This window comes from Rhinolophus sinicus, chromosome 4 (assembly GCF_057876585.1).
Source record: "Rhinolophus sinicus isolate RSI-liver-muscle chromosome 4, RSI-T2T, whole genome shotgun sequence".
NCBI classification, from domain to species: domain Eukaryota; kingdom Metazoa; phylum Chordata; class Mammalia; order Chiroptera; family Rhinolophidae; genus Rhinolophus; species Rhinolophus sinicus.
In genome coordinates, this window is record NC_142504.1 from 36,219,573 (window position 1) to 36,235,004 (window position 15,432).

Sequence of the window (15,432 nt, forward strand, 5' to 3'; positions counted from 1 at the left end):
GGCTTCTGCACAGCACACACACATACACACACACAAACCAGCAAAATGAAAAGACAACCCACTTTATGGGAGAAAATATTTGCAAACCATTTATCTGATAAGGGGTTAATATCCAAAATATATAAAGAACTCATAAAACTCAATAGCAAAAAACCCCAAACAATCTGAATAAAAAATGGGCAGAGAATCTGGATAGGCATTTTTCCAAAGAAGGCATACAAATGGCCATGATGTAAAGATGCCCTATACCACTAATCACCAGGGAACCTGCCGTTCAAGAGCACAGTGAGATATCACCTCACACCTGTTAGAATGGCTAGCATCAAAAAGACAAGAGATAATGAATGCTGGCGAAGGTGTAGAGAAAAGGGAACACTTGTGCACAGTTTGGGGGAAGGTAAATTGTTGCACCACTACAAAAAACAGTACGGAGCCTTCCTCAAAAAATTAAAGCTAGAACTACCATATGATCCAGCAATTCCACTTCTGGGTATTTATCTGAAGAGAGTTAAAACACTAATTTGAAAAATATATGCACTCCCGCATGTTTATTGCAGGATGATTTACAAAACCCTAGTTGTGAAAACATCCTGAATGTCTATCAGTGGATGAATGGATAAAGAAAAAAAAAAAGTGTATATATATATATATATGTATATATTTTATATATATATATATATAATTCAGCCATATAAAAGGATGAAATCTTGACATCTGGAAGAACATGGATGAAACTTGAGGGCATTATGCTAAGTGAAATAAGTCGGACAGAAGAAGATAAATACCATATGATATCACTCATGTGGAACCTAAAACAAAAAACAAAAAAACCTGAGCTCATGGATGTAGAGAACAGCTTGGTGGTTGCCTGAGGTGGGCGTGGGGCGGGGCGAAATGGTGAAGAGCGTCAAAAGGTACAAATTTCCAGTTATGCAATGAATGGTTCATGGGGGTCTAATGTACAGCATGGTGACTGTAATAAATAATACCATATTGCCTATTTGAAAGTAGCTAGGAGAGTGGATCTTGAAAGTTCTCATCATGACAAAAAATTTGTAACTATGTATGATGGTGTATTTTAATTGGAATTATTGTGATTACTTTTCAATATATACTAATATCGAATCATTACACTATACATCTGAAACTAATATTATATCAATTATACATCAAGAAAGAAAAATAATAATAAAACATGAACCTCTTCTTCACCCTACCTACTCCTGTTCATGTTATCCAGGTCAATGGTTTCAAATGCTTGCTAAGCATTGCTGATTCCCAAATATGTATATTTTCTTCACACCTCTACTCAAACTTCAGACTCATGTTTCTCACTACCAACTCAATATCTCCACTTCACTATTTAATAGGCAGGCATCTCAAACAGAATATTTAATCTCATCCTCCTTTCCTCCCTTGCTTCTCCTACACTGTTCCTCATTTCAGTTAACAGTAAATCTATCATTCAGTTAATAGTAAATCTATCTACTAGTTGCTTGTGCAAAAAGTATTATGGCATCTCTGACTCTTCTTTGTCTTATATCTTATACCCCATATGAAGCACACTTTCAAAATAAACCCAGAATCTCACCACTTTTCAACATTTCCACAAGACCATCGCTGAGCAAGTCATTGCATTCTCTTGTCTGAAACATTTCATTCTACTGATTGGCTTCTGTATTCCTACCTTATGCCCCTGGAGATTATTCACAATGCAATAGCTGAGGGACTCTGGTAAAACTAAAACAAATCATGTTGCTTCTCTGGCAAAATTATCCAATAGCTTCTCATCTCACAAGAAAAGCCAGGCGTTATAATGGTTGACAACATCCTACATAATTTTGTTACAAAATGACTTCTCTGACCTTATCTCCCGTAATTCATCTTCTGAAACCTTCTTTACAAGCCCGGATGTTTTTATGCTATTTCTTGAGCATGGCAACACACCCAACAGGTTGTGGAAACCTGCTCTTTTCTTATTCTACAATGTTCACTCCCTGACCTCCTTCAGGCCGAAATATAACTTTCCAGTGACGCTTCCCCCGACTACACTATTTAAAATTGTACTTTACTAACTGTCCACAGCTGAACCCCTTTATTTGCCTTTCTTACTTATTTGCCTCAACAGCATTTATCATGATCTGACATATTATATATTTCACTTGCCCTGGGTTTGTCTGCATGACTCAACTAGAATTAAACTATAGTGTAGCAGTTTTTCTGTTCATTTGGGTCATTATTATATCTCCAGCAATTAGATTACTGGAAATGGCCTTTAATAATATCTAATCTCTGTTGAATGAGAAAGAAAATAAACTGGATAAATGAGAAATAAAATATTTTTAATTTTGTATTACTTGTTTTTAGTTTACCTGTTATACCAGTGATTGTCTTTTCCTTTTCATTAAACATTCTGCTTAAAATTCTACCTATAAATATACTTTTAAATATGATATTCAATATCCCTCCCTTTAAAAAAGTAGAGCTATTTTTTCTAACTCCTTAAATTGTGTATGTTTTTCAAGGATATTTGATGTCATCTGTCCCTCTTTAGGCGATTTTAATACTCTATGGTAGGTAAAACTCTTCTAAATGTAAAGATTCAAATCCATTTAAAGTGTCCAGGGAGTAATTTTCTTATGTGTTCCAAATTTCCTATCCATATTGCTTCTATGATTTCCACTTTGAAAAACTTAAATGGAAAAATAAAATGAAATCAGATTTAGGTAACTCTATTTTTATTTTCATTAGATCTTTTGCCTCTAGCAGTAAGCAGTAAATAGAAGCAAAAGGCCAACATCTCTTGATTTTCCTAATAAATAGAATATTAAAAAATACCTAATTAATCTAATCTCTATTTGTTTTTAGGTATTTATTATTGCATTACTATGTATGGATGTATGGAACTTGAACAATTACTCTGAATATTTTTCGCATTCAATTTCTATTGGATTGTTTAAAGAACTACATTATACCAACTAATTGGAATCTTTTATAATTGTAGTTTTCCTCCTGTGATGCCACAACTTTTACAATTCCCTACCCTGGAGTACAAATTCTCTTTTATTTAAATGATAAAGTCGGCTTTCCCATAGTCCTAAATAGTACATCCAGTGAACATTTTCCTCACTGATAATACAAGACAGTCATTTCCATGCCATCAATTCATATCAATCTATCTTTGTTATTCAAAATTAAGTGCCTAGTAGAGGTTCTGTGGTCTAACTTTCTGAGAGGTCAAATTGTCACCAAAGCAATTATAAAAATTAATAGGACTTCTAGTGAGTTTCCCATAATTACTCTGTCTTGGATCTATGTCAAATTTGTAATCTGTTTTAGGAAATAGTTGTCCACACTACTTTCCTTTTTTTAATGTGCTTGGCCATTTGTTATCTATTTTTATAAGAAATGTTTTATTTATTTCACTTCTTTTGGATTTATTCAATATTTATCAACATTACTTTATAATTGTTTTTATGGAGTTTCGTGTTAAGTATATAGTTTCTTGTTATTTGATGCCTTTCCTCCATTGTTTTATTCCTTTTACATGAGCTAGATTTTCTCACTGATATATCCAAGTGAAAATTCCCATCCCACAATTTTCTGGTAATATCGAGGGAAATATGCCTTTACTTTATGTTAAAATTTCAATTTCAAATTCTCTCTCTCTGTCTCTCAATCTCTCTCTCTGTCTCTCAATCTCTCTCTCTCTCTCTATCTCTCTGTCTGTCTCTCTGTCTCTGTCTCTCTCTCTCTCTGTCTCTCTGTCCCTGTCTCTGTCTCTGCCTCTCTCTCTCTCTTTCTCTCTCCAGCATCAGAGATACTTTATCCTACTGTTTGCCAAGTATTAAGAATTTAACCTTTCAATTTTATTTCCCTCCTCTGTAGAGAGGAGTGATGATATTGATCTCAAAATACAGTTGTGAAAGTCAAAGAAATATTGAGAAAGAAGAACAAAGTTGGAGGTATCACCCTATCTGATATGAAAGTATACTGCATGACTATAGTAATCAAAACAGCATGCTAATGCCATAAAAGCAGACACATTGATTAATGGAACAGAATAGAGAGTCCAGAAATAAACCCATGCCTTATTAGGTCAACTAATCTATGACAAAGGAGACAAGAATATGCAATGGAATAAAGACAGTCTCTTCAATAAATTAGTGCTGGGAAAACTAGACATATACATGCAAAAATAATAAATAAAGCTGGACAACTTTCTTATCCATATACAAAAATAAACTCAGAATGGATTAAAGACTTAAATGTAAGACCTGAAACCATAAAACTCCTAGAAGAAAATATAGGCAGTAAACTCTTTGATATGGCTCTTAGCAATACTTTTTTTTTTTTTTTTTTTTTTTTTTGTATTAATATATGTCTCCCCAGGCAAGGGAAACAAAAGAAAAAAGTAACCAAATGGGACTATATCAAGATAAAAAGTTTTTGTACATTGAAAGAAACCACCAACAAATCAAAAAATACAACTTACAGAATAGAATAGGAGAAGATGTCTGCCAATGATACATCCAATAAGGGATTAATATCCAAAAAATATAAGGAACTCATACAACTTAACATGAAACAACAACAACAACAACAAAAACCCACCAAACAATCCAATTAAAAAATTGGCAGAGGACCTGAATAGACATTTCTTCAAAGAAGACATACAGATGACAAATTGACATATGAAAATATACTCAACATCATTAATCATTAGGGAAATGCAAAGCAAAACCACAATGAGATATCATCTCAATGGCTATCTCAATAAAACAACAAACAAGTATTGCTGAGGATATGGAGAAAAGGGAACCCTCATGTACTCTTGGTGAGATTGTAATTTGATGCAACCACTATGGAAAACAGTATGAGGGTTACTCAAAAATTAAAAATAGCACTACCAGGTGAACCAGCAATTCCACTTCTGGATATTTATCCAAAGAAATCCAAAATACTAATTAGAAAAGATATATGCACCTCTATGTTAATTGCAGCATTATTTATAATAGCCAATATATGTATTCAAAGAAAAAGTGATACATATATTCAATCAAACATTACTCAGCCATGAAAAAGAATGGAATCTTACCATCTGCAAAAACATTGATGTACCTAGAGGGTATTATTCTAAGCGAAATAAGTCAGACAGAGAAAGACAAATACCATATGATTTCATATATATGTGAAATCTAAAAAAACAAAATAAATAAACAAACAAAACAGAAACAAGCTTATAGATACAAAGAACAAATTGACGGTCACCAGATGGGAGGGGGGTTGGGAGGATGGATGCAAAAAGAGAAGGAATTAAGATGTACAAATTGCCAGTTATAACAACAGTCATGGGGATTAAAAGAACAACATAGGGAATATAGTCAATAATATTGTAATAACTATGTATTGTGTCTAGATTGGGGGTGAGCTCTTTGTAAGGTACATAAATGTCTAATCACTATACTGTACACCTGCTACTAATATAATACTATATGTTAACTGTAATTGAAAAATAAATTTAAAAAATAAATAAAATGTTCAAAAAAAGATATATAGTTGTAAAAATTAAATGAGATAATGTGTGCCAAGTGCTTAGGCTGACTATCTTGATGCACAATAGGTCTTCAGTAAGTATAGCTCTCTTCCCTCTGAAGCCAAAGCTGAAACATATTTTCCTTTTATCTTCTAGTGGTAGAGGAGTTTGTATCATCAGATACAGTGGTTGATGACTGATTACCTCCATTTCTGTTTAGTTTGTTTTTCTCTGAAACCTATGCTTATGGTGAATGTATAGTCATACAAGTGCTTCTTTCATTTTAAGAATATAAAGCAATAAACCTAACTGGAAGGCCGTTCAGAAAAACAGATGTAAGAAATGCAAATTCTGTAGGCCAGAAAATATTTTGAGTGAATATTTAAAATCGTTTGCAAAATTACATGAATGCTGATTTTATTCATTTTCATTCACTGTATTTTATAAATACCTATTGCAATTGAATAAAACACACCAAATACTTTGTAACATTTTCTCAATAGGTAACATAACAATTCTGACATTTCCAAACCTTTCTCTTTACACTTATACATACATTGGCTGAACACGATAAAATTTCAGAGTAGAATAATAAAGAAAACATAATATCTTAGTCCCTTTATATTTGAAAGATTGGCCAATATATTCAAAATGTAATTCTGAGCATATTTTATTTTTTATTTTGCATTATCAAATACTAATGATAGTTTCTTATACAAAAATTAAACATTCTTAATTTCAATGGTGATTCTTACAATTACAAAATTCTCTTGACATAGGCATGTGTGAAATGAAGATAACCCAATTTTTCACAGACACTCAACAATACAAGTGTAAAGTCTGTGTAAAGATTGTTTTTCAATGAACAATAATTGTCACCTTGAATTAAGCAGAAAAATTCTTGCCATCTCTTATATAGGTTATAACCCTCATCAATATTATAACCAATTATATGGGTTAAAAGCTTAGTCAATAGTTAACCGCAGGAATTATTATTTTTAGTAATTAGTTCATTTCACTAACCTTTTATTATCTGATGAATAAAATCAAATGTGCATTAATTCACTCATTCAACAAACACGTAGAACATACATTATGTTCCATTTGATTTTCTTTGTAGCATTAATGATCTGCATGAATGTTTTTTATCATTTAATAATATTATGAGAGAATTCATCCAAAACTGATCTTTAACACTTTTCCCTATACCTTCCCATAAAATTATTTTAAATTTGCCTTATTATTTTTGCAAGTTAAAAAAAAAAAGAAATTCTTAAAATGCTCTGATTTCAATATTGACAATTTGGTTCCTATTCATGTATTGGTCACATTTTGAACTGGCATCAATATTTAAATCTTATAATAATCAGATATACCACTTTGAACATGTCATTTTGTAGATAGTGACAATTTGTTCTATTTATCCATAAGAGGGACTTTCACATCTATTAATTCAAGTGTGCTGACATATTTAAGGCCTCTTTTACTCCATTTAACTGTTGCATCTGACTGGAGCAAGACTGATGGCAAAGATCTTGACCTTGATACACCGGTTGGATTAAAGGATTCAAGTGGATGATAGAAGTTGTGGCTGGGTTTAAGTGAGGGCCAAACAATGTGGGGATAAACGCTGCAGGGGGCAATGGCTGAAGTGTTATGTGAGATGGGTGGAAGGGGGTAGCAGTGACTAAATGCAGGGGATGACCCGCTATGAAAGTGGGGTGTGCAGGGATGATGGTTGGAGTCAGAGGTGAAAATGAGAATGGAGTAAAATGTGGCTGTGAAAGAGCATGTAGACGAGCTAGAGGGAGGTGATTGCTTTGGGAATTTATGGAAGCCGAAACAGCAAAATGCTGCAGGAATGTATGGTGGATGGTGGTGAAAGAAGTATGCTGGTGAACTGGGACTGTCTGCACCGCTGAGGCTGCAGAGAAGGCAGTCGGCCCTGGAGCAGGCAACCCTCGAAGATGCTTTGATAGGAGCTGTTTCTGCATATGCTGCTGGGCTTGTAGCTGTAGGAGCTTATATTTATCTATTTCATCAGGAGAAAATGTTATTGGCTGTTGAATTAAAGGGGGAGAGAGAGATTTATGACACAATTCGAATTCATCTGCTACTTTTTCATGCTTCGGCATAGTTCTGTCACAGTAAGAGTTCATATTCCCCTCTACGTGATTCACATGCATGCTTACATCTTGTAAGCTTCGGTTTATTTGGTCCTCTTTGGTCTCTGTTGAATCAGTGACACCAGCATATCTCTTAGATGGAAACGCACCAGGGAAATCATTTGGTACTGGGTCACAGCGTTGAAGAAAAGGCTGGACTTCACTCATTAAAGGTTTTGATTGTTCTTTTGTTGCTGGGTTCTTTTTTATGTTTGGTGACTGAGAGTCTGCTACTACGTGAATTATACCTTTAGAAAGATGGTTATCACAATCAGTGTCTACCAAAACAGTAAAATCATTTGCCTGTGAACTGTTGCCTTTGTCTTCCTCAATAGTTCTTTGAGTTGCACTGCCTTTATCATTTCTTCTTTTACTTATGTTCTGTATTTTTTCAGACAAAGGCAATGCTGATCTGTTACAGCCTGGTGGTGCAAACTGAATCGTGCATTGGATTTGTGAATGAACCTCTGATTCATGTTTGCAACTGTTTGAAGAGACCTCAAAATTAGTTGATTGTTCCTGACATTTCTTGGCTTGAACTCTTTCTAAGAGGCATTTGGCGGTCATGGAGGTCTCTCCTGCTGTAATGTTCAAGTCTGCAGTTTCTGAAGGGTGGCTGGAACAATTCCTCAGATGACGATTGATATTCCCAGAGTTACACTGCATGGGTTTTACTTTTTCCAGATCACAAATGTGAGGGCTGTGCAAAGACTGTTGACTTCTTTCACTTTTATTTAAGTAATAAATCCTCTCTTGTGGGTAAGAGCCCAATCTGCTGTGCTGAGGTCCCTGACAATTAGATGGTTTTCCACTGTTCCCAGCACAGGAAACCTGTGAGCTAGTGTTGCAACGAGTGATTCTCCCGGATTTTGACCCTGAAAATTGTTGTTGATATTTGCCCAGTTTATACATTTCTCTGCAGTGACCATATCTATGTTTTGAATATTTTTCATTTTTAAGTGATTCCCACAATTTGCAGTTTCTGTCTGTCTGTGATTCAGACTGCAAGCAATCACTCTTTGCTATCTCACCAGACAAGCAGAGGCAGCTGTGCTTTCTATGTTTCCCTTTGTGCCTTTTTACTGAGTTGTGTTCTCTTTTACAAAAGTAGAGCAAATTGCCTCTGCCATTACCACTGGACCTGTGACTTGAGCAAGCACTTCTCAAGCTGGATGTACTGTCAGGTGATGTGTCTGAAGGGCTAGAAGGTCTGTTTAGAGACAACTTTGGGGAACTTCTTTTGTAACTTCGGTTTCTGCATGCAGAAACCCTGCCAGTCATGCTGATGTGATTACTATTTAAAATCACACTGAAGTTCTTCCCGTGATCACTGTGACTCCTTACTGTGTAAGGACTAGAATTCCAGGTGAATTCATTTCCATCTTCAAAAGCCGAATGAGGACCACAGGAAATCAGTTTATGCCTTTTAGTCCTAGAGATGTAAGGAGTAAAAGATAGGCCCTCATTTGCATCATTTAATACTACCCTTCGGCAGCTTTGCCAATGGGCCCTTGAAGTTTCCTTGATTTCATTATCACTCTTCCTATTGTTTCCCACACAGTTCTTCAGAGAGATATCAAGGCAGGCAGGCACTTCAGGACTTTTTGTTTCCAAATCACTTGCGCTAAAATTATGTTTACTCATGTCTGGCTCAGAATCACTGTAGCCCACATTATATTTTCTCTGGAAATTTTCCCAATCCGGATTCTCTATCATCATCTTTGGTTTCAGAGATTGATTATCTTCTTGGATCAATTTGTGTTGGTCTTTGACTAAACCTGAGACTTGGCTCTCTATTTGAGTCTTCATTTCTAAGGGGTCCTTAATCAATTCTGTTTTTGAGTCTTCCGGATCACAGCCATCCTTTGTATTCCGGGAAAGCTTAAAATCAAAATATAATGGGTTGCAGCCATAAGAGATGCAGGGCTCCGTTTTTGTGAAGAGCAGAAGTTCTGTAGGCCATTGGAGAGTGGTGTGGCCATCCTTGCTTTGCACGTGGAGGAAAGGCAATGGTTTGGATTTCACATCATGGGGACATGCTTCTCTTATAAGCCTTTGCACATTTTTGCTAACTCTTTCTGTTTCATCTAAAGATTTTTCTCTCTTCTCCATTCTGGAGTTGGAATTCAGATACACTGGACTGTTTTGCTCTCGTGGCTCTAGTGATAGAAACCCATCCAGACACTCAAATATCCTGGCATCACTGTGCTTGGAAATGTTTGGTGGGCTGGAGGAAGTATTTGCTTGGCATGTGTGATTAATGCAGTTTTCTGAAGGGCTCTTCAATGTATTTCTAGTTTCTTTTCCTCTACTGGAGGAAGTAAAATCCACATCTGAAAGATGAATGTTAGATTTCGAGAATGAAGCAGGAATGCCAATGGAATCTTCTAGTGTTTCATCAATAGAGTCCTTTTTGTCTTGCAAAATTTGAGAACTCATGGAGAAGGTATTGTGTAAAACACTTTCCAGATGGCTTGAGGAGATGTTTAGATCTTCTTCCTTAGTAAGGTGTGTACCCTCATTTGCAATCCTGCGGCATTTGCATTTCTCCACGGTTTGTTTTGTTTTATAGATGGGTGACTTGTTACAATCATGGGTCTCTTCTGTGTTCTCACTGAAAACTGATGCTGAAGATTCTAATTTTACATGCACTTTTTTGGAAAAAGAAAACGATACGCCTGTTCTGTGATTTGCATTACTGAGATCTGAAGATGTCTGTGGTACCCGATTCCCAAACAAATAAAGTCTGTCTGTTTGTAATGTGTGTCGATTTGGCATGGTAGACCGTTGTTTATCGGAACTGCTCCTGGGGAGATTTTTTCCTTTAAGGAGAAGAGCACTCTTCATGCATGATACTTTTCTGCCATTTTTAACTGGGAAAATTCCTTGCTGGAGTTGCTTTTCTATAGCTACCCGGGGTGTTTTGTGTGCTGGTCCATTTCCAGAAACACTGTAAATACAATAAATATTAAAAAGATTAAGGCATTAGATTTGAAATCTTATCTATATGTGAACATTTCATAGTGTTTTTATGATGGGTTATGCTACTACTTATAAACTATGTCTACTATAATATAACCATTTCACTGTGCTTAAGTTAGTATATCTGTATCATAGTGGCTATTTCTTTTTTCAATTAAATTTATTGGGGTGACATTGGTTCATAAAATTATATAGGTTTCAAGTGAATCATTCTACAATACATCATCTATATATTGCGTTGTGTGTTCACCACCCAGTCTCCTTCCATCACCTTATATTTATCCTTTTATCCATCACCTCTTTATCCTTTTCTACCACTCCGGCCCCCTCCTTTACCCTCTGGTAAGCACTAAACTGTTGTCTGTGTCAATGAGATTTTATTTGTTTGTCTTGTTTGTTTGTTGTGTTCAGTGTTATATCCTATATATGAGTGAAATCATATGGTTCTTGACTTTTTCTGTCTAACTTATTTCACTTAGGTGCCTATGTCTAAAATACATCATTTAAGTGTGTTCTTTTGAACTTAGCAAAAAGTGATAGCGGGTGAATTTCTTATGCTAGTGCTGCAAAAGTATTGTATTTATACCACAATATACATTCTTCAGAATGTATCTATTTTTTTGGAATAAAGAATTAATATTTTTCACAAAGAGTTTTCCAATCAGTGCCTTCACAATAAATAAGAAATCAAATGGAATTAAAAGTCACTTCCAAAGTATAAAAATATATATTTAATTTGCTTTTTTGTATGTGTTCTAGCCTTTTGCCATTTTTGTTTTCTCAGTTTTAAAATTCATTCACGTTTGCTTCCTTGCTTTCTTTTGAAACAGGGTGGTTAGCTCTTTCTTTATCACCTGTCACTATTTGACTAATTATAATAAATGTATAATATACTGACATATTTACAAAGCCATCTCAATTACATTGAAATCTTTTCTTTTGCTTCTTACACACCAGAATATTTTCTTTCTACTTTTTGTGCATATACATGTTTTATCTTTTAACAGCTTTTTAAAGATTATTCATTCAACTGAGCTTAATTAGTATCTCTGATAGAAAGCTGGAAACAGCAATGCATATAAGAGATGAAACTCTTTAGATTAAAATTATCTAATGTTTTATTTATAAAATCTCTCCTACAAAACAAGGCCTTCCTGGGGGGAAGCCAATACAAGTGACATTAATGATCTGATTGTTTTCTTTGAGTTGGCTTTCTTTTCCTTTTCTTTTTGTTTTTCCACATGCTTAGATGTATGTTTGCTTGATTTTTTTCTATTTTCAATTTTTATTTCATTTTCATTCTGTCATTTCTTGCTTAAGTATATACAACACTAAAATAACTGATACCTTTACCGTATGTAGTTAAATCCTAATGGAGAGGAATGTTTTCTAAGCCCTTGGTCTGAGAAATTCTTTCTTAATGCCTTCACTTATGAGTATTTGGCCAATCAGCATAGAACTCTAGAGTCACATTTGTTTTGTTGACCAAATTTCATGTACTTTGCTTCATTGTATTTAGATGGTTAATACTGAAGGGTCATATTTAATTAGCCTCCTTTTGTTCATTTTTTTGAAATGAATCAGCTTGAGTATTTGTATGATTTTGTAATTTTTCCTTTTTATTTATATATTGTGTTTGTTAAATAGACTGTATTTATGTTATAGTTTATATATATGTGTATATATATATATATATATATATATATATATATATATACATATATATATTTGCTATATTTATTATATATAATATATTATATATATTTATTATTTAGCCAGACCATAGTTACAGATGATTACTTTTGGTTATTATTATTTTTTTGCTAGTACTTTATGGTACTTTCAATTCAGCTTTATTCAGCTCAGACACATCTCAGATTTCTCTGATTATTGCTTCTTCCCTGTCCTAGTTTCTTGTCCTGGGATTTAGATGTCAAATTTATTGACTCTCCTGAAAATATCATTTAAGTCTTATTATTTATCTCAGTATCATAGTGTCTTTAGTCTTTTTCTCCAGTTCAGAAAGAATTTCTTGTTTTTAATTTCTATTTTACTGACTCATTTTTTACACTGTCCAATCTGTTGTTTGATTTGCACATAACTTACAAACAATGATTTCAGCCACCATTCAGTTTTTAATAATTTCAGATTGTCCTCTCTTCATAAAATAATGCCTGTAACTTTAGAGTTATAGTGTTCCCTTGAATCTTGTGGAAATTAAATTTAGAAATTTTATAAAAATATGTTCTGTTCCTTAAAGTAACTGTTTCAAAATGAAAACCTCCCTCTTATTCATCACATTAATGTCCTTTTAAAATCATTTTCATGTTCTTTAGAGAGTATATTTAAGCATATTTAATATGAGGAATGGCGGGATACTCTAAGTTGTATGGGTTATTGAATATTTCTTTCAAACATAAAGGAAAATTGGAAGCATAGAGGTTTACTGTAGAGGTTGGTCTTTTAAAGTGCTTGAAGCCTAGGGATAGAAGGATGAGGTCCAGAAACATCTGCAGCACTGTAGCTTGCCTCAGTGCCAAAGAGATTCTTTTCCATATTTACAGCGTATTTTGGATTAAGTCGGAGCTATATTTCTGTATTAAGTGACCTTCTCCAGGAACTTCATTCAATCTGATATTATCTGCACTAAACTTAAGAGAAATTGTTCCAAAAGCCTGGTGTGTATATTATCATTCTACCCCTCCTGATTCCATTGTGATGCAGATATTTTACTATTTTTATATTCTCTCTATTTTTTCCTTAATAATATTTTTGCTTATTATGCTGGTACTGTTTTGTCCATTTTCTTGTGTTTACTTATGTTAGTCTAAATGTTCTCTTCTGTATTCCTGTTCTATTTTACCATTTATCTCTCTAATGTGCAAGCTTCTTTCTTTTATATTATTTTAAGTATTTTTAAAGCTTTTTGATCTTATTGTTTTTGTATTATAGTTTTATTTTCTTGTCCTTGATTCTTGTGCTTATTTTACAACCTAATCTACATTAATCATTGTATTATTTTACAATTTTAACATTTTATCCTCATTATTAATATTTTATAACTTATTTTCATGCTTTAGACTTTTGATCTGTCTTATAAACTTTAATTTTCCTTATCTTAAATTTAACTTATTTTTATTATTTTGAAAAATCCTAATTTTTTGTCTTTGTAGTGTTTAGAATTCTATAATTTTAATACAAGTTATGACTTATAACATAATTAAAGGTTTAATTTTTATAGCTATATCCTTATTTATGATTTCACTCCCTCCTGCAGAACTTTCTTCAGTTTATGTTTGTATTTTTTTTTACCTAATTATTTTTATTTATAATAAAAATGTAACTTTAGAGGTAGCCCTTTAATTCTTATTAATGGATTGTCCATTCCAATAGTTGTACAAGAATTCTAATTCTTGGCATCTTAATACCTGCATAATTAATTCTGTTTTGTGCAAGAAGTATACTTTCCAAACAGGAAAAAACAAACATATCAGAACAACATAATTTCTTTACATGATATAATTTCCTAATGTTCCACATTATCTAGCTCTCTTATATAAGGAACTTTATATTCTCACAATCAGTGGTCCCACAATTTTTTAAATTTGGAAAAAATGTCCATGTCAAGTTGCACTATACTTAGACTTACACATATATAATTTTACAAATAGGTGTGCATACAATAAGTGGTCTTGCTGAGAAATCAAATTAGGTTAAACTACCCAAGGGATGGCCAAAGTTGACTGCCCTTTATAAGATCCATTAACCGTTTCTGCCATCATTTTAAAAATCAGTTTGATTCAAATATTCTTACTACTAGTCCTCTCTTCTTCCTAGGTTCATGGGGGAACCTTCTTGTTATCTGCATTATCCTACTAAGCCCTCATTATGAGAATAAAGGACAAAGAAAGGTTGTCTAGGAGATGGATAATACATACAGGTGATTCTTTTTTCTTCTTTCATTTTATTTCTTACTTTCATTTGTCAATTCAGCTGCCAAAATGAAAATATCTAATAATCCTATTAAGAGACATATTAAGTGACATCCCGTGAGGCTGCTTAAGCAGACAGAACAATTGTCTGGAAGGCAGATGGTGGGTACTAGAAAAGAATGAAATCATTTTCCTAGTTCCAAGTAGCTGGAAAGCTGAACACCTATCATTTCCGTAATAATGATTGGGACCTAGAGAGCCTGCCTACTCTATAGAAGATGCAGTTAGGTTTGTATTTGTTTAGTTAGTAAGATTTCCAGAGGGACAGCTCAACCCCAGTAAGGCGGATCTTTTAATTTGTTTTAATTTGGAAGACACTTAATGGGTAGCTCTGCAAACTTAGAATTTCTAAACAAAAGCATCATCATTACCATCACCATCACCACCACCATCACCAACATCATTATCAAGGCTCCTCTGATCCTTTGTTTCTCCCCAAAGAAAATATAGAATGGGCAGGTAGAAATGTAGAAGTTTAGAAGTTTGTTATTTTGTAATAACAAAAGAACCAAAATTATGTTTACTCAGATTTTCTGCTGTGTGTTCTTAAAGGACCTATCTAAAAGGTGTCTATAGTGAGCCTTGTCCTGTTTTTGTTGTTGTTGTTTTAATAATCTGACTCATTGCACCTCATAATTAACCACTTAGGAATTAACAGCTCCCCTAGATTTTTTTCCTGCATGCTACCCGAATAGCATGGTGTTATTCAATAAGGTGTTTCCTTACAAGTTCTGTTTTGACAAGTGCTGTCTGATTA

General features: G+C 33.7%; 1 protein-coding gene across 1 annotated transcript in view; it reads right to left on the reverse strand.

Moving 5' to 3' along the window:
- Positions 1-4,375: 4,375 nt before the first annotated feature.
- Positions 4,376-15,432, reverse strand: part of ZNF804B (zinc finger protein 804B) — a 467,621-nt gene continuing 456,564 nt past the window's right edge. Inside the window, exon 4 of the mRNA XM_019716413.3 lies at positions 4,376-10,651. Coding sequence (XP_019571972.3) covers positions 6,985-10,651 — 3,667 coding nt within the window. The 3' untranslated portion in view covers positions 4,376-6,984. The remainder of the gene's footprint in view (positions 10,652-15,432) is intronic.